Here is a 25,896-nt window from a genome sequence, read left to right on the forward strand (position 1 = left end):
ATGAAGATAAAGTCGTGTCCAATTCTTTTTGACCCCATGGACTAAACAGTCCATGGAATTCTCCAGGCCAGAATACTGAAGTGGGTAGCCTTTCCTTTCTCCAGGGGATCTTCCCAACCCAGGGATGGAACCCAGGTCTCCTGCATGGCAGGTGGATTCTTTACTAGCAGGGCCACGTATGTGACAACCCAGCACTTCTTTATCTTAAACTGGAAGTTTGTTCCTTTTGACCATCTGCCTCCGATCCCCGCTCCCTCACCCTCTGCCTCTGCTAATAAGCCTGATTTCCTTTTTTTTCCATAGGAGTTATTTTCTTTTTTAGATTCCATCTGAAAGTGAGCCCATATGGTATTTATCTTTCTCTACCTGCCATTTCACTCAACATAATGCTTTCAAAATCCATCCATGTTGTCATAAATAGAAGGATTTCCTCATTTCTAAAAGGCTAACATTCCATTGTATGTATATAAATATAAATATAAATATAAATATATATATATATATATATATATGTTAGTTGTCTCTATGTCTGGGCTTTTGTAAATAACGTTGCTATAAACAGGGGGAGGGCATGTATCTTTTTGAGTTACTGTTTTTATTTCCTTTGGATGTATTACCAGAAGTGAAATTCCTAGGTGATATAGTAGTCTTAGCTTTAATTTTTTTAATATATAATTAGAAATATTATTTTTTTTAGCCAAGCAGCATATGCAATATTCGTTCCCTAACCAGGGATTGAAGCTGTGCCCCCTGCAGTAGAAGTGTGGAGTCTTAACAACTGGACTGCCGGGTGAGTCTCTATTTTTAATTTTTTGAGCATCAAAGCTACGTAATTTTGATGGCCTCTTGTTCTTAGCTCAAAAGTGTGGGCCGCTGAGAAACAGCAGGGAGGCCTCAGAGTCAGGCTGGCCTGGGCTCCCATCCTGGCCCTGCCCGGGATGTGGGGCCTTGGCCAAGACCCCTGCATCTTCCAGCTTCACTCCCTCCATCTGTGGTGCTGGAAGAACAGGCCCTACTCTGCTGGGTTGTCACTAAGTGCAGGAACCGTGGACCAGGGATCCTCGTTCTCCGTGCCTTTGGGCGGGCTGAGCTTTTGCATATCATCCTCCCTACACTGCTTCTTGGTTCTGCATGTAGACCTGGTCCCTCAGCTGACAGGAGAACATTTTATTAGTCACTTGCAGACACAAACTACTGACCAAGGGCTCAGTCTCAGCTGTGTCCCCGCTTCCATCCTTGTGCAATTCTCTGGATATTCCAATGCATTTCACCCACCCACATTTCATAAACAGGAGTAGAAATCGGAAAAAACACTGAAGTGCTGGCACTATTAACAAGAAATATAGCTCTCACATTCCATGGAGCGGAAGCAAAACTGGAAATCTGCAACATGGTAAACTCAGGTAAGATATTTTTAAAACTTCAGTGCCTGTTTAGTTTTCATTTCACTGTTATGGTGAATTTTAGTGTTTAACGAATTTTGGGGCTTACAGAATATACACTGACTCATTTTCAATGGTGAGGGCAAGAATGCTAGAAAAGCAACATCAAATGCCAAGATCTAGGAAGTGAGGCACATTTAGGAAGTTTATACACTCTGTTTAATTTTCTGCAGACAGAGTGCCTCTTAGAAGAAATCAGATGCACATTTGAATTCTTATCTGTAGAAAAGCAAGCAAAAACTTTGGATTTGACAATATAACCAGAAGAAAATATCAATTTGGTGAGTAAGTCTCCAGTCCCCTCCCCCAAAGAAATCTTTGGGGGTTGCAAAAAGTAATCAATTAAAAAAAAAATCTGTATCATCCTCCTAGGGTGAAGTTGCTTTAAAAATTCATGCATTCGCCAAATTCTGATTGCAAAGGCTCTCATGTGCCAGACTGACTACAAAACACTCGGCGATTCAGTCCATAATTAGAAACTGTCTAATCATTCATGTTGGCCATTCTTGACTCTGAAATGTTTAAATAAAATGTTCCATAAAGGATTATTTGTAAAAGAACCAATATTTTGATCATCAATTCAAAAAGAGGCCTGATTGTATAAATGTAAATAACTGCCTTATTTCAGTACGTAAGATCTCAGATGACATTTAGACATCTATTAGCACAACTGGTCCTAAATAATTTAGTAGGGACATTTTTTAGAAGATCCCCACATATTTATAGTTTGAAAAAATGTTCATTTCAATGTAAATTTATAATCTAAATTTGTTTTGGTAGAATTCAATGATTTAAATAAGCTATGCATTTAGTACGCTAGAGACAAAAGAACCAACATTCTCTTGTAACTTAGATATATTCTAAACATGGAATGCTCTATGTAGAGCTGATACAGCATCAACAGTAGTTTCTATGGAACTTTTAAATGAGAAAGTTAGTTTATAAACAGTTTCTAGTCTTCAACAAATACAGAGCCTCTGAATGGTTTTCTAATAAACAAGCAAACAAACAAACAAAAAAATCAATTGCCCAAACCTTTAAGACTCTTCCACTGTGAGAGAGGAATAGAGTTTAAGCTTCAAAATTCCCTTTTTCTGGAGGAAAGGGGGAAAAAAAAGGTTCAGAAATTTAAAATTAACCTCAACCCAAAGCCTTTGGATGTTTTCGGTAAGTGTAACACATTTTACATAGTAGTCCGGAGGCCACCTTTCTGGAGCTCTGCAACTGAAGACTTTTCAGCTGCAGGGGTTAAAAGCGTGGGTGTGGAAGTCAGCTTTTGTCTGAAAAATTAGCAATGCTATGAGTCATCGTGCATTAACGGCGGAGGAGTTTTGCATCTTGTACGAATCCAGACACCATATGCCATGCGAAGGCCTATTACTTTATTCGGTGCCACCGCTGACAGGCAGCCACGTGGGTATCCCCAGAGGAAGGACGGTCTCCTCCCGGCGGCGGGGACAGGAACCCAGTGGGTTGAACACATTCGACATTGTGCAGAGCAGCAGGAACAGCTGGTAAGCTAGCCAGCTCAACGGCCGGCCGCGCGCGCATGCTAATGAGCCGGCCACAATGCCGGCCTTGAGAGGGGCAGGGGGGTGGCCCAGGTCCCCACAACTGCCTCCAGAGCCGAGCTGCTCCCTCGTGCCTTCAGTCTCCATAAGAGAGAATCCTCTGTTTGCAGGTGATCAAAATCGGTTAAGTCACAACTTAGAAACCCACCCCAACACGCCCAGCGTGCTTTATTTACAAAGTTGCCCTGAAATGTCTGCATCTTTAGAAGGGACCTTGGGGTGGGGCTAGGTCTTGGCTCACCCCTCAGACAACTGTGTGGCCTCAGGCAAGTTATTTAATCTCTCTGGGCTATGGTGCCCTCTACTTTATTTCCAGGGAAGATCAGATACATGGCAGATTTTGTTATAGGGGACACTGGACTAAGTTTGCATAATATATACAGGCAGGATGATAACTGTACCTTCCACACAGTATGGTGTAAGGATCAGATGGTTGCATGTACACGTGATGTTCAGAGTGTCTGGGATGGAGCAGGGTGGGCGGGAGCTCTCCCTGAACCCAAGGCAGCAAGTTGCTTCACGCCCTGGCCTGGTTTTTCCCGAAGCCTAAGGAGGCTGCACATTCCGTTATAAGGGGTGGGAAGGAGACTGGCGGACGGGGCAAGCTGCATTGGCCTTGATGAGGCCAGTGGGATGGAGACTGCAGGACCCAGGCGTGATGACTGGTGATGGGTATGACTGGTCTGGTATGTTTCCGGCATCTGAGTCCCTAGACCACGAAGTTCCATGAAGGTCCCAGGAACCTTTACTGAAGGCTCAGTTTACTTCTTCCTTTGGTCAAATCCTCTGACTCCCAGTCACCTACCAATAGGCAGAGCCCCTCCTAGAGATGCCTTCCTTCCCTGGGCTGAACTCTGTCACAGCCACTAAGAAGTTCTGTGGACCCCCTTTTCCTTGATGTTTTCCACACTCGTCGAAGAGCCGGCAGAATGGGTATTGGTACCCTGCCTTCCACTTGGGACCTTCAGGAAGCACACAGTTCCTGGCACACAAGACATGGCCAGTGGATACTTTGTTGAATGAGTAAATTAGTGAAAACAACTGCTTTTTAGACTTGTCTTTCTCAGACTTGGGGGCTGGCAGTGCAAATGAGGTAACTAGAATCTGTTGGTCACTTTTTCAGCAAGATTCTTTTTTTTTTAAGCTCTTAAGGAAAAATTTAATAGAAAGACCAGCTCCAGAAGTACACTTCTGTCTCTGTTTCCTAGTCCTGTCTCTGTGCTGTGTGTGCTAAGTCGCTCAGTCATGTCTGACTCTTATCGACCCTATAGACTGTAGCCCTCCAGGCTCCTCTGTCCATGTTGTGGGTGCGTAAAGGCAATGAAGGGACTGCCTGGTACTCGAAGCAAACTTGGACTCCCCTGAGTCTTCCTGCGAGCTCAACCAGCCAAATAGCCCAGGGGTCTCCCAAAGTGATGTCTGTACTTTCTGAAAGGTAGAAAGCCTTTGCCTGTGGCGTGGACATCAGTGAGAACACCTGCTGCAGAGTCAGAGGCTGTCAAGACTGACACAGAGATTACATCCCAAGAGAGTTAAAAACTCGAGTTTACACAAGTACAATGATAAGGAACTTTGTGTAAAATACAGTGAAGTACTCATCAATGAATTCAAGCATGTTTTACTTTGGAAAGCTGTGACCGTGGAGGAAGGCTCTGTCCTTCTGAGTGGCGGTGGCAGTGGACTCTGGGCTCTGCCAGCTGCGGAGGCTGCTCCTTGAAGGTCAGGCTGGCATCGTGGTTGGTGCTGATCCCTCTCCGAATTTGTTATCTCCCGTGTATCTGCTGTCTTTACATCCAGTCCTTAATTTCTGTAGCTTCCAGAACTCCAGACAAAATCAAGATAAAGAGATATGGAAGTGGGGGTTTAAAGGGGTAACTTTCTGACTCCCTGCTGCTTACAGAGGATGCCCAGAGGCATAACGTGTCTGAGATTCACACGCACAGGTCCCTGGAAGCCCACAATCCTGTTATGTTTCAGGGGAATAGAGACCCACAGGGGAGACGATAAGGAGCCTCCATGCCACGTGGAGTGTGATCCTAGGAAGGAGGCTGTGAATCTGAGCCGCAAGCTGTGGCTTACGCGGTCCCAGGACTGTCACCTGAGCACCCTCCTTGCATGACCTGCTGCAGGCCGCCTCTGATTAGAGCTATCGATCGCTCCTGCAGAAGGGTCTCACTGGGCTCAAGGAAGGTGAGTGGCAGAGCAGAGAGCTCCCGTATTGATCGGCTGCGGTTGGGGGGCGGGGGGTGACGCTCACCTTCCAGACGAGGGTCAGCGCTCCTTCACGCCACCTGGAAGGGTTCCTGTGCCATGCACATCAGGGCCCTGGGGGAGGTGGGGGAGACGTGTGCATCCAGGGATGGTGAAGCGGGGGAATGAGGCCAAACGCCAGAGCCTGGGGACCATCTCCTCTCGCGTTGGCGGTTACAGGGCCTCTCAGAGAAGCCAAGGATGCCAAGTGAAACCTTGGGCTTTTATATGAAAAAACAACAGGGCAATGGAAGCCTAGAAAGTGCATTCGTGCATTCCTTCAAGGCAGACAGACCAGGACACAGAGAACTGCCAGAGGCCACGTCAAGAAGCTGTCAGAGCCATGTGCGTGTAGAGAATGCTGCTCGAGAAAGTCCCTCCAGCATCTGAGGGGCTCACCAGTCAAAAGGACAGCTCTTATTAGAAAACACAGAAACCATTTCCCACTCCAACTTGATCCTTCCCTCCACTTAAAGCAGAGCATTTAAAAATGGGCCCTAACTGATATCCTCCTTAAGGGCATCTCAATGATATAAAAGGCTTTCAAAAGATTTTTGTGAAGACAAACGTCCACAGGCATAAACACATAAGATCATCTTAAAAAGCCAAGTAAAATTATGAAGTAGGGCACAATTCATGATTCACAGAGGCAGTATAAAATTAAATTACAGGATTAAAGAGAACAGACTAAAATGAAAATAAGAAACCCAAAGAAATTAAGCTAAGGACAAAATTCACCCTTTAAATATGTGCTTCTGTAGACATAGAAGCAAGTGAACTCAGTTTTACTGCTTTTATGATTAAATTCTTTGGATTAAGAAGTCATTTATAATCATCTATTTCTCTTTGGTACCCATTATAAGTCATTTCCTCCTTGTCAGCATAAAAACATCTTGCGTCATTAAATAGATGGTACTAGAGTTTGCTTTCCCCTCTTGGAAATTCCTTAAAGTGTTTGCATTTTGGATTTTAACTGAACTAACACCTCCTGAGTTCTTAGCAGGTCAGATGCTGGAGACTAAAAGATGAGGAAGCCAAGGAAGACATGGTCTTTGTCCAGCTGGGGGTGGGGGGCGGGCAGGTGCGTCAGGATGTGCCCTGACTGAGGGGGTCAGACCACATGGTCTGTGGAAGCCGGGCAGGGGTGCCTGCTGGTCACCCACCTTCCCTCACTCACAGCAGGCTGCCGCTGTCCTCAGCAGGTTGAGTGTGTGCCAGCCTGGGGACCTGCCTAGGCTAACAGCTCTGGGACTTCCAAGGTTAGACAATGAAAAACCTCGAGCCTTTGGCCTGGGTTTCTACGAGCCCCAGGCAGCCATGTGTTCAGTCTGGTGGCTGGGAGGTCATTCTGCTATGAGGGGACCCCAGCTCACCAAGTGGGAAGGCTGCCAGGGAGTGAGGATGCCTAGCCAGCCTGTGGCTGGTCCAACTGCACCAGGGCAGGCGCCAGACCCGCGTGTGAACCACCCAGCTGAGCCCTGCCAGCCCTGAGGATGCATGAGGTCCTCTTCCACCACCACCTTTTCAAGCCTTTGCAGAGGGCTTGACTTTATCCCGCAGGCCTCCCGCAGTGAGAGGACCAGGCTAGGACTTGTACTAAAATTCTGTTAAAATTAAAATAACTTTGATCTAAAATTGAGAAGCAGGGACTTCCCTGGCGGTCCAATGGCTAAGATGCCACACTCCAATGCAGGGGGCCCGGGTTCGATCCCTGGTCAGAGAACTAGATCCCACGTGCTGCAACTGAGAGCTTGCATGCCCCAACTAAAAAGATCCCTCATGCCACAGCGAAGACTTAGTGCAGCCAAACAGACAAATGCCATTGAGAAGTAAATTAAGCTCGCCTGAGTGGGATACCCTTTCTGCCTTGTCACCTGCTATTGGCCAGATCAGAACCAGTCCTGAGGATGAGACTGGGAGGGGCTGAGCCTGGCTGTCTCATGCACCTCATGGGGATGTCTCGAGGGCCACCTGACGCTCTGTGCTGAAATCTTGAATTTTATTCTTATAGAGTATTGTTCCTCTCGTCTACTGGATGAGGCAGGTCAGGACACACAAAGCTTTTGCACCATGTGAGGGCTTGATCTTGCTCTCCTGAGAAAGTTCTTATAAAAGCTGTGGACATAAAGATGAATGACTCAACTTTCTTTTTTTTTTTTTAATAGGAAAACAGATGCTCTCAATTTGATGACCTTTTCTGTGATGACGAGGGGCTGAATTTATGCATTTGCTCAACAAGTATTTACCAAACAAAGTGTTGACTCTGTGGCAGGTGCGGAAGCCACACCCAGGGCTGGTATTCACCTGGGGAGTGCCAGCATGGGCGGCACCCTGGCCAGCACCCCACCAGTGCCCTCAAGATCCCTGAGGTTGGAGATTTCAACTCTCACTCTTGGAACCATCAGTGAACCCCACAGACGAAACCCCTACCCTCGGGCAGGGGGCATGACGTGAGTCAAGTGAGTGAACTAGGTGGTAAATTTACACCGTAAATAGAGTGCTGGTGAGCAAGGAGATGGCGGAGGTGTGTGTGCAGGTGTGGGAGCTTGGTGGGGGCATGCTGAGAGGCTGAGCCAGTGGACATCTGGAGAAAAGAGCTTCAGGCAGAGGGCACCGGGCACTCGGGCCTCCCAGGAGGACTCTGGCATTGATTCTCAGTGAGAGGGAGCCCCCTGGAAAGGGTGGGCCGGGTAAGCCCCAAAGTCTGACCCACATTTTGGCAGGCTGGCTCTGGCTGCTACAGCGAGTGTAGATTGGGCTGGACGTGGGGCAGGAGCCGGAAACAGAGTTGGGAAGCCGTGGTCAGCTGTACAGTCTTAGTTGTCACGTCAGGGAGTGGGGAGGTAACTGGAGGCTTCTGAACTGGGACAAGCTCTTATTTCTACTTTAGAGGAGAAACTCTGGTTGCTGCTGAGTTTTCCAGGGAGACAGGCTCAGAGTGGGGGTGATGGGTGGTGAGAAGCAGCTGGATGTGGGTTATGTTTTGCGGATTGATTCCTTTTATATGTTCTTCCTCCCATACATCCTTACAATGATCTGTCTGTGAGGAATTATTACCCTCATCTTACAGGTAAGGAAACAGATAGAGTTAAGGATGCTTGTTGAAAACCAAGGAGGGGGCCTCCCTGGTGGCTCAGGGGTAAGGAACCTGGCTGTCAATGCAGGAGACATGGGTTCGACCCCCAATCCAGGAAGATCTCATGCTGCAGAGCAACTAAGCTCGTGCGCCACAAATACTAAGCCAGGACTCTAAAGCCTGGGAGCTGCAACTATTAAGTCCACGTGCCACAACTGCTAAAGCCCGCAGGCCCTGGAGCCCATGCTCCGCAACAAGAGCACACCACAATAAAAAGCCCATGCACGGCAACTAGAGAGTAGCCCCCGATTGCCACAGGTAGAGCAAAGCAACGAAGCCCCAGCACAGCCATAAATAAATAAATGAAATTTTATATATATATATATATATATATATATATATATTTAAAGCTAAGGAGGGATCCCAGGTGGTCCACTGGCTAAGAATCCACCATGCAATTCAGGGGACACAGGTTCGATCCTTGGCCAGAGAACTAAGATCCCACATGCCATGGGGCCACGAAGCCCATGTGCCACAACTACTGAGCCTGCAAGCCACAACTAGAAAGTCTGTGCACTGCAGCTAAGACCCGACACGGCCAAATACATAAATCGTAAAAATAAAAGCCAAGGAACTTTTTATGGAAACTGAAACCCCAGGTCTGTGTGAGGCCAGCTCTTGGGCATCACCTGCTAGTTTGAGGACCACATCAAAGTGACGCACCTAACAATTCATGCAGCCCTTGTAGGAAAACTGCTGCTAAGGATGGAGGACGGTGGAAGCTTCTTAGACAGAATCAAGCCTTGACCAGAAGGGTCCGCTGTGACTGTCAGTGACATTGCCCAACATGAGAGCCAGAAACAGGTTTTAAACTGCTTTTATGCTAAAAAAGAAAAAAAGATGCTTTCCTATTGAGTTGTCATCAGTGGAACTCTGGTTAAACAACTGGTTGAATGATAAACCCATTAAGGAAACCAGGGATCCCAGTGTGTGTACCTCACAATCACTCAGGCGACTTGGGGACCCCAAAGCACAGCTTGTCTGCCACCTACGTGTGTACTGTTTACAGCCCAAAGTGTGATAGCTGGGGCACATGAATCTAGGGAAAGGAGTGTTTGAACAGGATGGACATTTATCTCAGAGAAAGCCAGTAAATTAAAAGGATAGCACGTCTCATCCTGATCTGAGTTTAAACCAACACTTAGCTCAGGAAATCAACCCTGAATATTCACTGGACTATGACTGTTGCTGAAGCTCCAATACTTCGGCCACCTGATGTAAAGAGCCGACTCACTGGAAAAAGACACTGATGCTGGAAAAGATTGAAGGCAGGAGAAGGGGATGACAGAGGATGAGATGGTTGGATAGCATCACCAACTCAACAGACATGAATTTGAGCAAACTCTGGGAGACAGTGGAGGACAGAGGAACCTGGTGGGCTGCAGTCCATGGGGTCACAGTCGGACACGACTTAGCGATCAAACAACAACAAAAGAGATCTGAGATTCCACAAAAGGTAGTTTATGTGAGGTGTGTGTGTGTGTGTGTGCCTGCTAAGTCACTTTGGTCATTTCTGACTATGAGACCCTGCGGACTGTAGCACAACAGGCTTCTCTGTTCATGGGATTCTCCAGGCAAGAATATTTAAGTGGGTTGCCATACCCTCCTCCAGGGGATCTTCCTGACTCTGGGATCAAACCTGCGTCTTTTATGTCTCCTGCACTGGCAGGTGGGCTTGCTACCACTGGTGCCACCTGGGAAGCCTAGTTTATGTGAGCTGTTTATGCACAAATACATAGGCATTGGGAGGGAGAATTTACAGTACATAAACACAGAAATAATTTGTTTTCCTCACTGAGATCATTTAAATGCTATTTTCTAAGTATTTAAAAATTGTGAACCATTTTTTTAATGTCTTTAATTTGTTACAACATTGCTTCTGTTTTTTGTTTTGGTTTTTCGGTTGCAAGCCATGTGCGATAGCTCCCTGACCAGGGATCGAACCCACACTCCCTGCATAGGAAGGTGAAGTCTTAACCAGTAGACCCCCAGGGAAGCCCCTAAGTGCTGTTTTCTGATGAAGACGACTTCTAATGTGCACATAGGTGGTTATGTGCAGAGAACATTCATCCTGTAAGTTCAGTTCAGTTCAGTCGCTCAGTCGTGTCCGACTCTTTGCAACCCCATGAATCGCAGCATGCGAGGCCTCCCTGTCCATCACCAACTCCCAAAGTTCACTCAAACTCATGTCCATCAAGTCAGTGATGCCATCCAGCCATCTCATCCTCGGTCGTCCCCTTCTCCTCCTGCCCCCAATCTCTCCCAGCATCAGAGTCTTTTCCAGTGAGTCAACTCTTCGCATGAGGTGGCCAAAGTATTGGAGTTTCAGCTTTAGAATCATTCCTTCCAATGAACACCCAGGACTGATCTCCTTCAGAATGGACTGGTTGGATCTCCTTGCAGTCCAAGGGACTTGCAAGAGTCTTCTCCAACACCACAGTTCAAAAGCATCAATTCTTTGGCACTCAGCTTTTTTCACAGTCCAACTCTCAACATCCATACATGACCACTGGAAAACCATAGCCTTGACTAGATGGACCTTTGTTGGCAAAGTAATGTCTCTGCTTTTCAATAAGCTATCTAGGTTGGTCATAACTTTCCTTCCAAGGAGTAAATGTCTTTTAATTTCATGGTTGCAGTCACCATCTACAGTGATTTTGGAGCCCACACAAATAAAGTCTGACACTGTTTCCATTGCTTCCCCATCTATTTCCCATGAAGTGATGGGACCAGATGCCATGATCTTAGTTTCATCCTGTCAGAGAGGATATCAATTCTGCTTTCCCAAATTAATGAGTAGGAGGACAAGGCAATGGCACCCCACTCTAGTACTGTTGCCTGGAAAATCCCATGGACAGAGGAGCCTGGTGGGCTGCAGTCCATGGGGTCACTAAGAGTTGGACATGACTGAACAACTTCACTTTCACTTTTCACTTTCATGCATTGGAGAAGGAAATGGCAACCCATTCCAGTGTTCTTGCCTGGAGAATCCCAGGGACAGGGTGCCTTGTGGGCTGCCGTCTATGGGGTCGTGTAGAGTCGGACACGACTGAAGCAACTTAGCAGCAGCAGCAGTATTTCCAGGACGTTCAAAAGAGGCTCTCCTTGATTTAAACAGGTCAAAAATCCTCTGAAAATATTCCTTAAATGTAAAACTAACTTAAATTTCTTCCTCATAAAATTGGGTTCTTGAGAGTGTTAATTCAAAGTATCTCAGTTCAGTTCATATCATCTTACAAATGTGAAGAAAACACACATTCTGCTTACTTTTCATCAGCAAGCTAACCTCTCCTCGGGAGGACACCATGTGATAACAATTTTCATCTTTGGGGAGAAAGTTCTGGTTCTCAGGGCACAGAGGGCAGAGCAGAGGGGTGAGCCATAGAGGCCCCCCTGCGAGGCTGCGCCTTCTTTAAATTCCACCGAGGACGGCAGTTTGGATGGAGACCCCAAAATCTATTCTGTCCATCTGTTTTATTATTCTTAGAACAACTGTCAAAAGTTGCCCAGGGATCAAGTTGCAAACATACTAATTTGCCTTTGAAAAGTAAGCCCTGGGGGAGTTCTGGAACTCTGCTTATAAATTCAGAATCCCATCAGCGTGCCTGCTCGCCTTTGTGGAGGTATGAGCCTGCGCTTCCAGGCTCACATCTGCCTCCACGCCGGGATGCGCCCACAGACCCACATCCCGCTTCATAGGCAAATGAAGGCAGGACCAAAGGGACTTGGCATCTTAAGGGCTGGCTTAAGATGACTAGCAGGCCCCATTTTTTTTTGTTGTTGTTGTTTTTTTTCAGGAGGCAGTTCCTTCATGGATCACTGATGGATTAAGGACGAAAGCTTTGTGGTGGAGCGTTTAAATGGATGGACACAGCGGAGGAACACATATTCAGTGTTCTTTAATGTCCCAGGACCAAGTTAGGAAGGTTGGAGACTGGAATGAAGAAGCATTAGAAGAAATAAACTGAAGAGAACTATTAATATCATAAACCACTATATACTGTATCATTTCATTTTTTTATGATTCTGATGAAAGTAATGAGAAGATCATTTGGACACCCGTGATACCAGACATGGCTTTGTAAGCCATAATGAGCAATGTCCCAGGAGTCATCAGGTTAAAATACTGTACATTTTGGAAACATGCCACACTGTTGGAAACTGAGGCAGCTTGTACTTCTCAAGTTAAAGGCATGTGCACAATGCAACGTGAAGTCCACATGATTCCTGCATAGCTCCCACGCAGGACACGTGATCGCATCTTGGGAGGGTAGATGGGGGCCCTGGCCCTGCTCCTCAGAGCTTCCAGCACCCTCCACCCCAGCCCCAGGGGTCTCTGTCAAGTCCCAGGGTATAAAGTCAAATGCTTTCATCCAGGTCCTCTGCACTGCAGGCAGATCCTTTACCATCTGAGCCAGCAGGGAAGACCTTTCAAAGCACAGAACCCAGAAACATATTAGAAGTATAACTTTCAAAGTACTCATTTTAGAGTTTGGTAAAATACCGCTGAGTAAACTAGAGAGGACACCCTTTCAAGGCCAACATGATGGCATGTGGATTGTTCTCCCCTCCAGATGACCAAAGAAGCATTCCACTTTGATTAAGAAAAAAAAATTTACTTGTGTGTGTTGCAGATTACTCGGCTGCAAAACCCGCAGGGAGCCCGCTGCAAGACACTGAGGTTGACAGGCCCAAAAGGGATCACCACGTGGATTGGTCTGCTTTGTCCCTCTTCGGCTTTGTATGATCTCTTATTATCATAAGGCATGTATTACCCTTTTTGGAGATCTGAATAACAGAAAGTCTCACTTTCGAACATGTTGATTCTAATTGCAGAGACTGCTAAATGCTCTGGGATGCTGTTTATGGCATCGTGTTCCTTTTAAAATGGGACCGATAATTAGTAAACTGAAATTTGATTAATGTTGGATTAAGAGGTTCTGATGTCTCGCTGCAATGTGTGTACTGGGAGAGATCAGCCTTAGGAAACTCATGTCTTCCCGTCTCCAAGATGAGAGAATAAATTTAAAAGCCTGATTTTTTTTTTTTTTAAAGAGAGTTCAGTTGGTGTGCAACAGTTCATAATGTAGGATTCAGTTTTTTTCCTCACTCTTTTTTGTTTTCTCACTTTGAAGCTGGAGCCAATGAATTATTTGAGAGAGGACAAAATAAACTAGAAATAAAAGTTCTCCCCCAGAAACGCTATGGGTGAGCCCCCTGGTTCTAACAAAGGGACCTGGTGTGTTAGATGGCACAGGCCTCCTCTCACCAAGCTCAACTGCAGAATTCCAAGACCATGAAGATCTGCTCTGAAAGGTATGCGTGTGTGTGTGCCTGCTAAGTCACTTCAGTCATGTCTGACTCTTTGAGATCCTATGGACCATAGCCTGTCAGGCTCCTCTGTCCATGGGATTTCCCAGGCAAGAATTCTGGAGTGGGTTGCCATGTCCTCCTCCAGGGGATCTTCCTGAGCCAGGGATTGAACCCACATCTCTTATGTCTCCTGCATTGGCAGGTATGTTCTTCACCAGTAGAAGCTCTCTAAAAAGTACAAAGTCTGTGAAAACGACCACTAAATTTTAAATCAATACCACTTTGTGATCTTCAGAGTTAAGGTTAGGGATGCCTCTTTGTAGTTTCGTTAGGATTATAAAAAGGTGTGTAATGGCCAAAAGTTTTTCCATGCTCCATGGCCAGGAGGGTCCATATTTCTTCCTCGCCTGCATCTTAAAATTCATACTCTTGTTTGCCTACTGCTGAAGAGTGTGGTAGAATCAGGAATAATGGCTCCCTGTGAAGTTGTGCCATTCCCAAAGTAACCAGCTGAACTCAAAAGAAATGCATCATTTATGGAATGACCTTTCGCTCTTTGAATATTCCGACATTCATAGATGTTAAATGCCTAGAAATCCTAGCAGCGCTATGGAGAAAGGTGGGAAGGGTCAGCCAATACCCTCTTGCCTGCTCTTGACAGGATGACCATCTCCACTTTTTTTAGCATCTTTCTAACAGCAATCTGTATCTGGGAACAACAGTGGAATTTGTGTCATCATGACCAAATGATTACAGTGCAAACCGAGATTCTTTCGAGAACCAGCAGGCTGCTAGTCCCTATGGAAACACAACCTCAGACAGTGTCCTCCACTGGGCTGGAGGAGGCGGCGGAGGCTTTTGTGCCTGGGGAGATTTCTTCCACAACCTTCCAGCACCAGACCCCAGAGCTTCCTCCCAACTCTCTTCTTATTGAGATGCAAATTAATCTCTCCGGCTGATTACACTTCCCTTAAGGCTACCGACACACGCAGCTGTAACCAGAGTTTGTGAACTCCCCAACAAGTGACTTCAGCTGACAGCCTTGCCCGTGCAGACTGGCCGGTGGCAGGAGCTGGGCAGCCAGGACTTCCCTATGGCGAGTTACTGGCGGTAGGAAATTTACATACAGTTACGAATGAAAATGACAACCCTATATGACCATATCCCTAGGATTCAGAAACAGACTCTGAGGCAGTGTCACTTGAGGTCTCAGACTGAAGGACCACACCACTCCTGTGGATCCTGGGTTTCACTGCTTCACCTCCAGACCTCCTTCCTGGCTGGTCTTCTGGAACCTGAATGCTGTTCGAACACATCTCTCTAACTATTAACAGCTCTAAGAATACAGGATGACTAAACAGCCATCACTTACTTTTCATGGCTCTGAGAATACGGGATGACTAAACAGCCATCACTTACTTTTCATGGCTCTCAATACACTTCTATTAATTAAAAACCAGTGGATAAGAATCCGTCTGCCAGTGCAGGGGACCTGGGTTTGACGATGCCTGATCGGGAAAGATCCCACAAGTCTCGGAGCAACTAAACCCATTGGTCATACTACTGAGCCCATGTTCTAGAGCCCTTGAGCTGCAGCTACCGAAGCTGCCCTACAGCCTGTGCTCCCCAGTAAGAGAAGACACACCACGAGAAGCCCAGGTGACACGAGGAAGAATAGCCTCTACTTGCAGCAACTAGAGAAAGCCCACGTGCACCAAGGGAGACCCAGCGAAGCCAAAAATAAATAAACACATAGAAACATAAATTTAAAAATTAAAAATTAAATCAGATATAAAGTCACCATTCCAACTGTTGAGATTTCCACCTAAATGTCCTTCAATAACTTTTTGCGGTGGTGATGTAAGCGTTATTATTTACAAAGTGATAGAAAAGCAATATGCGCAAAACACTATGTTGGGGGATTCAGCTGCAAGGCAAACACTCAATAATGGGGAAAGGACTTAAAGTGTGTCTTTCTGTACAGAGATATATACTCTATTTGTAGAGCTCTGTTTCTTGGAAAATGAAGATTTTCAATTTTGAAAAAGAAATGCTGTTTTATAAAATATGAGTCATATTTTTCTTGTTTTCCAAAATGTTTTCTTTAAAAAACTGAATGAATCTCTCCTCTTTGGCTCTCCCTTCACACATATGCATGTTTATAAAGTCCCAGGAGGAATGGACAGCTTCTAGTCAATCAGGAGACAGAAGAGGCTAGAGACGGCTGGTCTGGCAGGTATACAGAGAGCTGAGGAATGGGAGGCCCCTGGGTCACAGCAGACAGACAACCACTGGTGGGGGGGAATGGGGGTGATCCAGGGGGCATCCTGGGGGGTCCCCACACCCCAGTGAGGAGGAACACCCCCTGTGAAGGTTGGGATGAGATAGAGTGGACCAGCCATGGATCTGAGTAGGAAGTGAGGAGAAGGGGCGCTGCTAGTGCTATTTCACAAAGCAAGGTGTCAACCTGGCTTATGTGCACGTTGTTAGAGTCACACTAGCTTTTCGTGGAGGGATGTGCTTCTGTCTAACCGTGATGGGTCATGAATCTGCAGCAAAAACAGCAAAGTGGTGTCTTCTTCTCCCTCCTTGAAGGTTCCCCTTGGCACCACCATGTGCCTCCCTCTGGCTTGGTTCCTGGTTGGTACGCAAGGATACAGGTAGTGCCTGCCCCCTTCTTGGGTACCAAGCTTTCACAGGGGGTGAGGGGAGGTGGACTTTCTACACAGAAGGGAGGAGTGATCTCTAGCCTTCATCTGAGCATCTCCGATGGTGAAAAGTACTTCTGAGACCTGATTCCATGGATGGGCGCTTCCACAATTCACAACAGAGATCTGAAACACTGGTTTTTAAGGGCCCAGGCTTGCACTGTGTATGGTGACTGCAGTCATGAAATTCAAAGACACTTGCTCCTTGGTAGAAAAGTTATGTCAAACCTAGACTGTGTATTAAAATGCAGAGATATCACTTTGCCAACAAAGATCTGTCTAGTCAAAGCTAGTTTTCCCAGCAGTCACATATGGTTGTGAGAATTGGACCAAAAGGAAGGCTGAGCTCCCAAGAATTGATGCTTTTGAACTGTGGTGCTGGAGAAAACTCTTAAGTCCCTTGGACTGCCAGGAGATCAAACCAGTCAATCCTAAAGGAAATCAACCCTGAATATTCACTGGAAGGACTGATGCTGAAGCTAAAGCTCCAATACTTTGGCCACTTGATGTGAAGAACTGACTCACTGGAGAAGACCCTGAGGCTGGGAAAGATTGAAGGCAGGAGGAGAAGGGGACAACAGAAGGTGAGGTGGTTGGATGACATTGTCAACTCAATGGACATGAGTTTGAGCAAACTCCGGGAAATGGTGAAGGACAAGGAGGCCTGGCGTGCTGCAGTCCATGGGGTCACAAAGAGTCAGACATGACTGAGCAACTGAACAACAACCAGGCTTGCAGTGTGATAAAGACCATGGTGACACTTACTGGGCTCTCACTTAGGACCAGGCTCTGTTTCACCTGTGTGGCCTTCTGACCATCTCATCTCCCCTAGGAGGGGGACAAATGGGGCTCTGGGTATCAGTGTCAGGGAGACGTGGTCCAGGGGTCTGTGGTGAACAAGGGGACAGGCAGCCAGCTGGTTAGGAGGCTGATTGCTGCCAACAGCAGAGGAGGCCCTGTGGGGTCAGAGGTTTTGATTCTTTAAGAAAAATCAGAGATCTAGATTTTGTAAAATGCACAATCTCCCAACTTCTCAACCTGCCTGACAAACTCAATTTTTACGAGTGACGCTGGAAGCCACTACAGTTTATACAAGGTCCATCTGAGGGGCCAGATTCAGTTGCAGGTGGCTGGTTTTTGGGCTCTTGGGTTTTGCATGTTTGCTCCAACATTGATCTAGAACCTGCTTCCTGGATGCCTCTGTTCACTGCTCCCCATTCTGCAGCCCTTGCTCCTCCTCTCTGACCCCCCAGGCTCCTGAGACCATTCCTTCTTGGTTTTTCTCCCTGAGCTGTATGGACCGGCTTCTCTGGACCTGCTCTGGGTTGGTTGGGCTCTTATGATGTGGTCCCAGAGTGACACCCCTATTTGCCATGTGTGCCAAGAGTGGCGCAGAGACCATGCCTGTTCCTCCTGATGTGGTCTCACCCTCATGTCCTGGATCTCAAATCTGCTCAGTCACGATACTCGGGTTGCAGAATCTCAAATCTGCTCAGTCACGATACTCGGGTTGCAGACACCACCTATGGCCACGCGGAGTCACCTCGGCCTCTAGGAACCCAGCTAAGCCCACGGGTGCGGCTTTTTGGGCTCCCCTCTTGGTCTTATCTGGATGGTTTGAGTTTGGTAGACTCATCTGTTGAGATGATCCTCTTTTCTGATGTTGCCTTGGATCAAGTTCGCCCTCTCAGTTTCCCTTAAAAATGGTATTTACTTTGATAAACAGGTGTTCTAGACCTTTGTGAAAATTGCTGGACGGAAGCGGACTTGAGCAAAGCCTCGGCCCACATGGGACCAGACACTAAGGCCCCGGTTGGTCGGTGGCCACAAACGACTGCATTTATATTTAGCCACAGTAAAGTCGCCCAGCTTCTGTAGGCCTGAACCCTCTCCCATTGGCCAGACGGTTATGATATTTTATCTTGTGTTTAACCAAAATTAAGATGTATATTTACAAGCTTTCTCTAACTTCTGAAATGAGTAATCTTATCAAATATCATGCATGTGTTTGGGATACTTCATTCTATGTGGACTCATCCTTTTCTGGAGGCTTACATGCACAAGGGACTATGCAATCTGCCCCAATTAATCCTTTAATCCTATCTGAAAATGAGGAAAACAGTTTCCTGTTTTCAGTTCTGGGTGCATCCTTAATTTACATGACTTCTGAAGAAACAATTCTCCTGGTTCTGAGATCACTGTTGTAAATTTGTTCCACAACCCGATATATGTGGCCTTGGAGGATGGATCTTACTGGCAGGGGCCAATTCGCTCTTTTTTCTTATTGTGTTCTCAGTGTTTTGAGTCTTCATTCATACACCAAGACACTTCTGCCAGCTCCCAGATGAAAAAGCTGGTGGACAGATGGAATGGGGTTCGCAGTGAAGACCTCCCATGAGCACTGTGGAGAGCGACCCTCAGAACAGAGTCTCCGCAGACCCCACGCCATGCGGCTACAGTGGGGGCTCCCTCTTTCCCACCTCCCTTTTTCTTTCTCAGAGAAAGTTTTCATTTTCTAATAAAATACCAAATCTCATTTCTTTTTCCCCTCCACAGCCTCAAGCCATCCCTGGAACCATGCCATTTCCTTATTCTCTACCTTTTGAAATATGCTTCCAAGGTATCACAGCACAAGTCTGCTTATGGTTTATTCTGTTATTCTTATACAAACTCTGGGACAAACTTACTTTCGGCAACATCTAAGTCAGCCTTTCACTGATGCTGAGCAAATGAATGCATCTAAGATATAGCTCCCAGTGTCTGCTTCCTCTGTCTTCTGAAAGAGGGTGTGCTGGCCAGCAATTTATCAAATGCGGACTTCCCTGGTAGTCCAGTGGTCAAGAATCCACCTGCCAATGCAGGGGACTCGGGTTTGATCCCTGGTCTGGGAAGATTCCAATTGCCATCAAGCAGCTAAGCCCATGTGCCCCAACTATTTTTAAGCCCACACATCCTAGAGCTTATGCTCTGCAACGAGAGAAGCCACTGCTGTGAGCAGCCAGTGCACCGCAGCTAGACAAAGCCTGTGTAGCAACGAAGATCCAGTGCAGCCAAACATAAACTTATCAAACGCTTGCTGCCCTTAGCAGAATGTACCCTGGAGTGGATGTCAAGCAGCTGAAGTCCCTACTGCAGCTCTACTTTGCCTTCAGGCAGCTCAGCAGGTAGACTAGAAAAACAGTATGCACGCCTCACCCCCTCGCCCCCATCCCCCACCGATGGACTGTGACCCCTCACCCCAAGCATGCTCCATCCTGAGCACTCTGACCCCAGCCAGGAGCATCTCCTCTCCCTGCGGCGCTATTATCTGGCATGTGTTTCTCTTCCCTGAAGCTGTTCAGCTCTAGGCTCCTGTTTCTCCCAGTGTTCCAGGTGAAGGCTGGGGCCTTGGTGCTGAGGCTGAACCCCGCAAGGATATGGATTCTGCTTGCCCACCTGCCAAGGTGATCCTTCACTCCCCTCCTCCTTGCTCTCCCCATTTCCTCCACCCATCTCTCTCAGTCCCCCACTCCTCCCAAATCTACTCTTTAAGGGGATGCTCCAGGCCGTCCGTCTGGCCTTGATCCTCTTCCCGTCACCCTCCACACATCTAGCAGGCCACCTGCCTGAGGGAGGTGCCCCATCTTCCCCTGCCGCAGGCCAGACCCTCAGGTCTTTTCAGAGCCCCTCCTGTTACCCCTGCAATGCCTTTATCCCCTCTGTCCTTCCAGACGTGTGTGTGCATGTGTGTGCGTGCATATGAATGTGCGTGTGTGTCGGTCTGTCCTGCACTCTGCTGGACGGAAGCATCTGTGGGCCTCAAATGTGCTGCATTCTCTCAGAGTGCGGTCCTGAGCAGATGCTGTGCCCTCACTTGGAATATTTATTCGTATTCCTGTTCTCAGCAGCTAGGACAGTGCCTGGCGCGTGGCAGAACCCAGACCATGTTGACAAATGTGTCACTGACCCCACACCACCTGGCACCGTCTGCCTCCTCTTCCTACACTTGATCTCAAGTGTGTGAAGACAAACGGAGGGACGTAAGGTCTTCTGAGGAGAGAGAACAGAGGTCCCAGGGCAAGGGAAAGAAACAGAATGGTTACAGATTTAGGAAGAGGGGCCATTTCTGAAAGTGTGTAAACTGAGAACACGACTGAGCAATGATAGGAAGAAGTTAGCAGTCTAAAAAGAGATGCTCTGAAATCATAAGTCTCCCTGCTGATGGAAAATGATGCTAAACTTCACTGGCGAAGGAGGGCCAACATGATAGGCACCTCCATCCACACTGACCATGGAGATCATGTGCTCCCAGAGGGGGATGTGCACTTTTAGAGGCCACCGTCTGTGTGGTTTAGGGAGACCTCCTCCTAGCAGGCCCACTGCCCGCTGTGTGCAGCCTCTCCCAACACGAGTTCTCTGAGCAGGAGCAGGGAAGCCCTAGCCTGATGGTTCCAGAAACCTGAGTCAACCGCAGTCTGATTTGGGAACCTCGAGCTGGCCCAGAACCTGCAAATAAGACACATGGCAGGTCCTGTCCGCAGCCCTCCAGGCACAGGTCTGGGCCCCCTGATGGCCCACAGGGGACGGGAAAAGCAGAAGACTGGTGAGCTGACCCACATCTCTCAGCAGGACAGGGGCTGCAGGACAAAGGCCCACGGAGGAAGTGACCAGAAACCCAGGAGGCAGGGGGGGCCAGAATGAGACGTCACTGGAGGTGCTTTGCCAAACAGATCCCTGCCGAATTCACATTCTTTGGGGGAATCCTGTAAGACAGTGCTATTTTTCAATCTCCTACGAGCCTTCAACACAGTTGTGACTGTTTGATTGCTTAGCATACAGCAGGGTACCCCAGACAGGAACTCCTCTAATGTTGAGTCTAAGCTGGGTTTATTGCTCAGAAAAGATCTCCAAAAGGCACATTCGTTCCACCAATGCCCCCAGTCCTCAGTTTAGTAACAATTGTTATGTCTTTTTGAATGCTGTGCTGTGCTTAGTCACTCAGTTGTGTCAGACTCTTTATGACTCAATGGACCGCAGCCTTTCAGGCTCCTCTCTTTTTCCAGGCAAGAATACTGGAGTGCGTTGACATGCCCTCCTCCAGGGAATCTTCCCAACCCAGGGATCAAATCCAGGTTTTCTGCATTGTAGGTGGATTCTTTACTATCTGAGCCATCAGGGAAGCCCAAGAACACTGGAGTGGGTAGCCTATCCCTTCTCCAGGGGATCTTCCTAACCCAAGAATCGAATCGGGGTTTCCTGCATTGCACGTGGGTTCTTTACTAGCTAAGCTACCAGGGAATCCCTTCTTCGTGGATATTACTGAACAAAATTGATATAGAACTGCCTATATTTCTACTTCTGATTAAATATCACCCAGAACTGAATCCCAGTGGACATATGTGAGTTGAGTACTGGTCATTAGCTGGGGTGGGGGCTGACTCCCTGGGGAAGACAGGCTCTCACTCTGAGAGAAACAAGCCTATGGCGTCCTAACAAACACAAACCACCAAGGGACCCTATGTGTCCTGAGTCGTGTTACTTCCTTGTGTTAGGCAACAGTTTCCTCTAAAAATGATGACACAGAGGGAAAGAGGAAAATGGTGCCCATGGTTCCTTTTCTAGTTAGTCCTGACTCGTCTGTAAACTGAGGTAAGTTTAGTACACAGGCAGAGTGAAATAAAACAGATAAGTTTCTTTTGTGCAGTGTTTTCAGTCCTGGCATCTACACACAAGTTATGAAATATGACCTGGGTAATTCCAGTGGTTCCATACCTGAGTTAGATGCTTTTATGTTTTGCATACTAAACTGACATTGCACAATACAAAGAATAAAAAGGTAATGCTAATCATCTAAATTTTTAACATTCCTTTATCTAAAATGCTGTTAAATAGCAAATTAAAAAACACCATGACAAGTTAGAGAAAAATTGCCAGAGAATGGAAAATGCTTTATATTTTAGCCTCTTTGAAGGCACTTTCTCTGCTTTTTAAGCAAAGGGCCCATATTTTCATTCTGCACTGGGACCTGGGTTATATCATAAGCCCGGGTTTCAGGGATATCCAGGGCATTAATAACCTTCTCAGCCCTTGGGAGGGTTTGAGGGGCTGGGGTGGTGGACCCTATAAACTACCCCCTACCTCTTGCCCTGGCATCAGGCGACCCTGCTGCTGTACTAGGATCTGAACCTCCAAGGTGGCCATGAAGTGAGAGAGTTAGGATCCCCCCAGCTCCTTGGTCCTACTCAGAAGACCATCTCTGCTGGAAGCTCACTCCTGTGAAAGTTTTTCACCAGGACCCCGCTGGACCTGACCATGCATACAATCCTAAGGAGCCCAAGATGACCACTCAAGAACACTATGAGTCCCTCTGTTTGCTCCAGTGTCTTCTGTCTAGGACCCGGTCCTGCCACCTGGGGACAGTGCCCCTCACAACACTCCAACACAGCCTACAGCTCTCTCCCTGGCATCTCAGCCCTACTCCCTGGCTGCCTTTGATTTGGTTAGTTTGCCTATCTCTTCCAGGCAGCACGGGGCAAGGACTACACCTGCCTGCTCCACCCTGGACCCCAAACCCCAGCTCATGGCTGGGCAGATTCCGAGCCCACAGGGGCTGACTGGAGACACCCATACAAGGAGACACTCACAATTAGGATGTGTTTGGTTATTTGGTGTTTTTTAAACTTCAAACCTAAGGCTTATGTCAGTGAAGCAGTGGATTCCAGACACCAGCGGTGACAGCAACTAGGTTAGATTTTTGTTAAAGCACGTGAATGAGAGCACCAAGGATGCTTTAACATAGTGTTAAAGGAGCAGTTCATTATTAATAGCCTGGGCAGATATCTATAAGTATTTTAAAAATTAGTAATTTTTTAAAGAACAAAAATACAAACTCCTTCACTTTTCTTTTCTCTTATTTTTTCCTACTTTTCTTAACTTTTCTTCTCCTTATACCTTTGGTTTTTGACCTGAATACTAGCTCTTTTGCAGGCAGAAAGTAGAGAATAAAGTAGTTAAGTGATTGCAAAGCTTTCCCCATTGATTATATCTCTATTATTAAGATTACTGATGACGTTTTAAATAATTTATTTGAATAGCACTAATTAAATCTTCTCAAGGTGTAAGGCAAAAGAAAAATATTTAACATTTTATAATGATCAACATCGTAAATTTTTTACTTTCCCTTTGCTAACGTCCATACTAAGCCATCCTCTGAGATGTCCACCTAGCTATTTTATGAGCAATTTGGGGAAAGAGCACTTCCTCACTCATGTGAGCATCAGTGGCCCTAAGCCCACATCCACTTCAGTTCAGTGTGGCAGCTTGAAGAATTTTTAAAATGATGCTGAATCCTATCCTTTGAACTTTTAAAAATAGTGTTTCCCCTTAAACCTGATTATTCTGAAGCCGCATTAATTCCGACTAGAGAAAGCAGTGTCCAACAACACAACAAAGCGTGGCTTTTGTAATGAGCAGCTCCATAAGTGGAGAAGGTGACGTGACAAAAATCACAATGGACCTCTAGCAAACGGAATTTTCCTGTTTGCAAATGACTTTTTCTTGCCTTGGCCCAACGTCCTTGACTGATGAGTGTCCAGCTCATCATGCAAACCCGACAAGCCAATTGCTAAAAAGATCCTTCTCATTTCTGCCAAGAACCTTTCTGTAACAGTCTGTGAAATAAAAACTCCACCACAGAAGGCTGAATCGGCACCAGCCGTGAGATTAAGTCCAGAGTGCAGTGGAGGTCCCTGCTACAGAACGCCTGCTCCGAAACACCACCCCAGGCCGGACAAATCGGGAGGGGGCAGGCCAAGGGGGATAATGCCCCCCAGACCCCCGGGGAGGGACCAGATGGGATCTAATAGCTCTTTTCTACTACTAATTTCTATGATAATTCTGAGTGGCCACATGGCATATGTATTTTTTTCTTAATCTAAAGACAGAATATCAGTCAATGAAGTGACCAGGATTTTAATGAAAGGTATTTTTCATGAACTGTATCTATTCACACGTGGTATTTCTCACCCACCCCTTGCGCCCACCCTCCAGCAGCGAGCCACTGATGGCAAGGTTGGGAGAAGTAGAGAGACAGAGGTCAAACACAATATGCTTATAATCATTATCATTACTAATTAGAAACAGAGAAATCCTGAGTTGTGTTAGGTCAGATGTGTTTCGAAGCAATTTTATGAAGTCACCTTAATTTTCTTATCATCAGGGTAAAATGAAGCTTTAAATATGCGGTACCTCCAGTGCCAACCTGATCAAATGGCTGCTTTTCATGGTTCTTGGCTCTAAAAGATTTAAAGATTACAGCAGGCCAACAAATGTTGGAGGAAAAATAAAGAATCACACTAGTGAAATTTCTTCTGTTTTTAGAAAGAAGATCAGAAATGAGAGAAGGAGGTACTCAGGATTTGGGAAAATGACAAAAGGATTTCTAGCCACTGTCACTGGCGAGTTCAAGCACAACTCTGTTGAGGGTGCCCTTCCTATCCTCCCAATCAGACACAATGTCCCCTTCCCCTGACCTCCTGGGACACCATTTGTGCTTCTCCAGTGGCACCTGTCACGTTCTCTGATTTATCAGCATCATTTCCTTCGTGGTTGCTTCTGGCAAGTGCTTGGAGTGACGCCACTGCATCTTTTCAGCACCCTAACTTACACGCAACGGACTGCAGCAGACAGGGAAGGAGGAGGAGAGGGGAGGAGAATGAACCTGGGGAGAAATACCCCTGGAGAATGAGCATCTCATCACGGGTGCTGTTCTCAGCACAAACTTATGAGGCTTGATTATGAAAATCAACTCTTCCTAAGTTAGATGTGGCACAAAATTACATATGAAAGTATGGTATTTTATGATATAAGAAATGGTATAAAATCACACTCTGCTTTCTTCAACCCAGACTGAAAAACATCCTTTTTCCCCTCTTGTGCCCAGCTGTTAAGGCTTACCTCTTTGCCTGAAGTTGGATGCTGGGAAGGTTAACATGTTACACACTTAACTTAAAAAAGATACAAGCTCTGGTAGAGGGGGATGAGGCACTTGACGGCCCGGCTGGCATTGATGCAGGTGGCACAGATAAGGCTTGGCAGTAGCTTCCCACTCACGATTGCTCCATCAAACAGAGGCCCAAAAAACGGAACCTGTCAATGCAAAACAGAACAAAATCAGAAGAACACTTAGTATGCAAAAAAAAAAAAAAACAAAAAAAAAAAACAGTGAAAGGTGAACCAAAGACATGAGAACAGCTGCTTGATACATCTCAAATCTGTCGGGACCACGCACGCTGCCACCCACAGAGTGGGCACTGGATGTAGGGGACCCAGGTCCAGGGGCTTTCGAATCAAGCCAAGCAGGGTTGTGCCACGATGCTCCTCTCCTGCAAACTAATCAGCTAAAATTCTCATGACAGATTGTGACCATGTTCTTCTCTTCTTTCTTGAGCTGTCATTTATGGAAGCGATATTGCTCTTTCTGAGCATTTCTACCATGT

At 46.6% G+C, this 25,896-nt stretch overlaps 1 protein-coding gene across 18 annotated transcripts in view; it reads right to left on the reverse strand.

Annotated features, from left to right (window-relative positions):
* Positions 1–25,896, reverse strand: part of RALGAPA2 (Ral GTPase activating protein catalytic subunit alpha 2) — a 290,584-nt gene that overhangs the window by 67,599 nt on the left and 197,089 nt on the right. For 16 of the 18 annotated variants that reach the window (XR_009596074.1, XR_009596073.1, XR_009596071.1 and 13 more), the window contains one exon: positions 25,419–25,546. Coding sequence is in view for 8 of the 18 variants with exons in the window: in XM_060397513.1 (XP_060253496.1) it covers positions 25,419–25,546 (128 nt within the window). In the remaining 10 variants the exon portion in view is untranslated. Of the gene's footprint in view, positions 12,334–25,354; positions 25,547–25,896 lie in introns of all 18 variants that reach the window. The other 2 variants (XR_006055590.2, XR_009596072.1) reach the window with 2 other exon arrangements.

The sequence above is a fragment of the Ovis aries genome, chromosome 13 (genome assembly GCF_016772045.2).
Source record: "Ovis aries strain OAR_USU_Benz2616 breed Rambouillet chromosome 13, ARS-UI_Ramb_v3.0, whole genome shotgun sequence".
Lineage (NCBI taxonomy): Eukaryota > Metazoa > Chordata > Mammalia > Artiodactyla > Bovidae > Ovis > Ovis aries.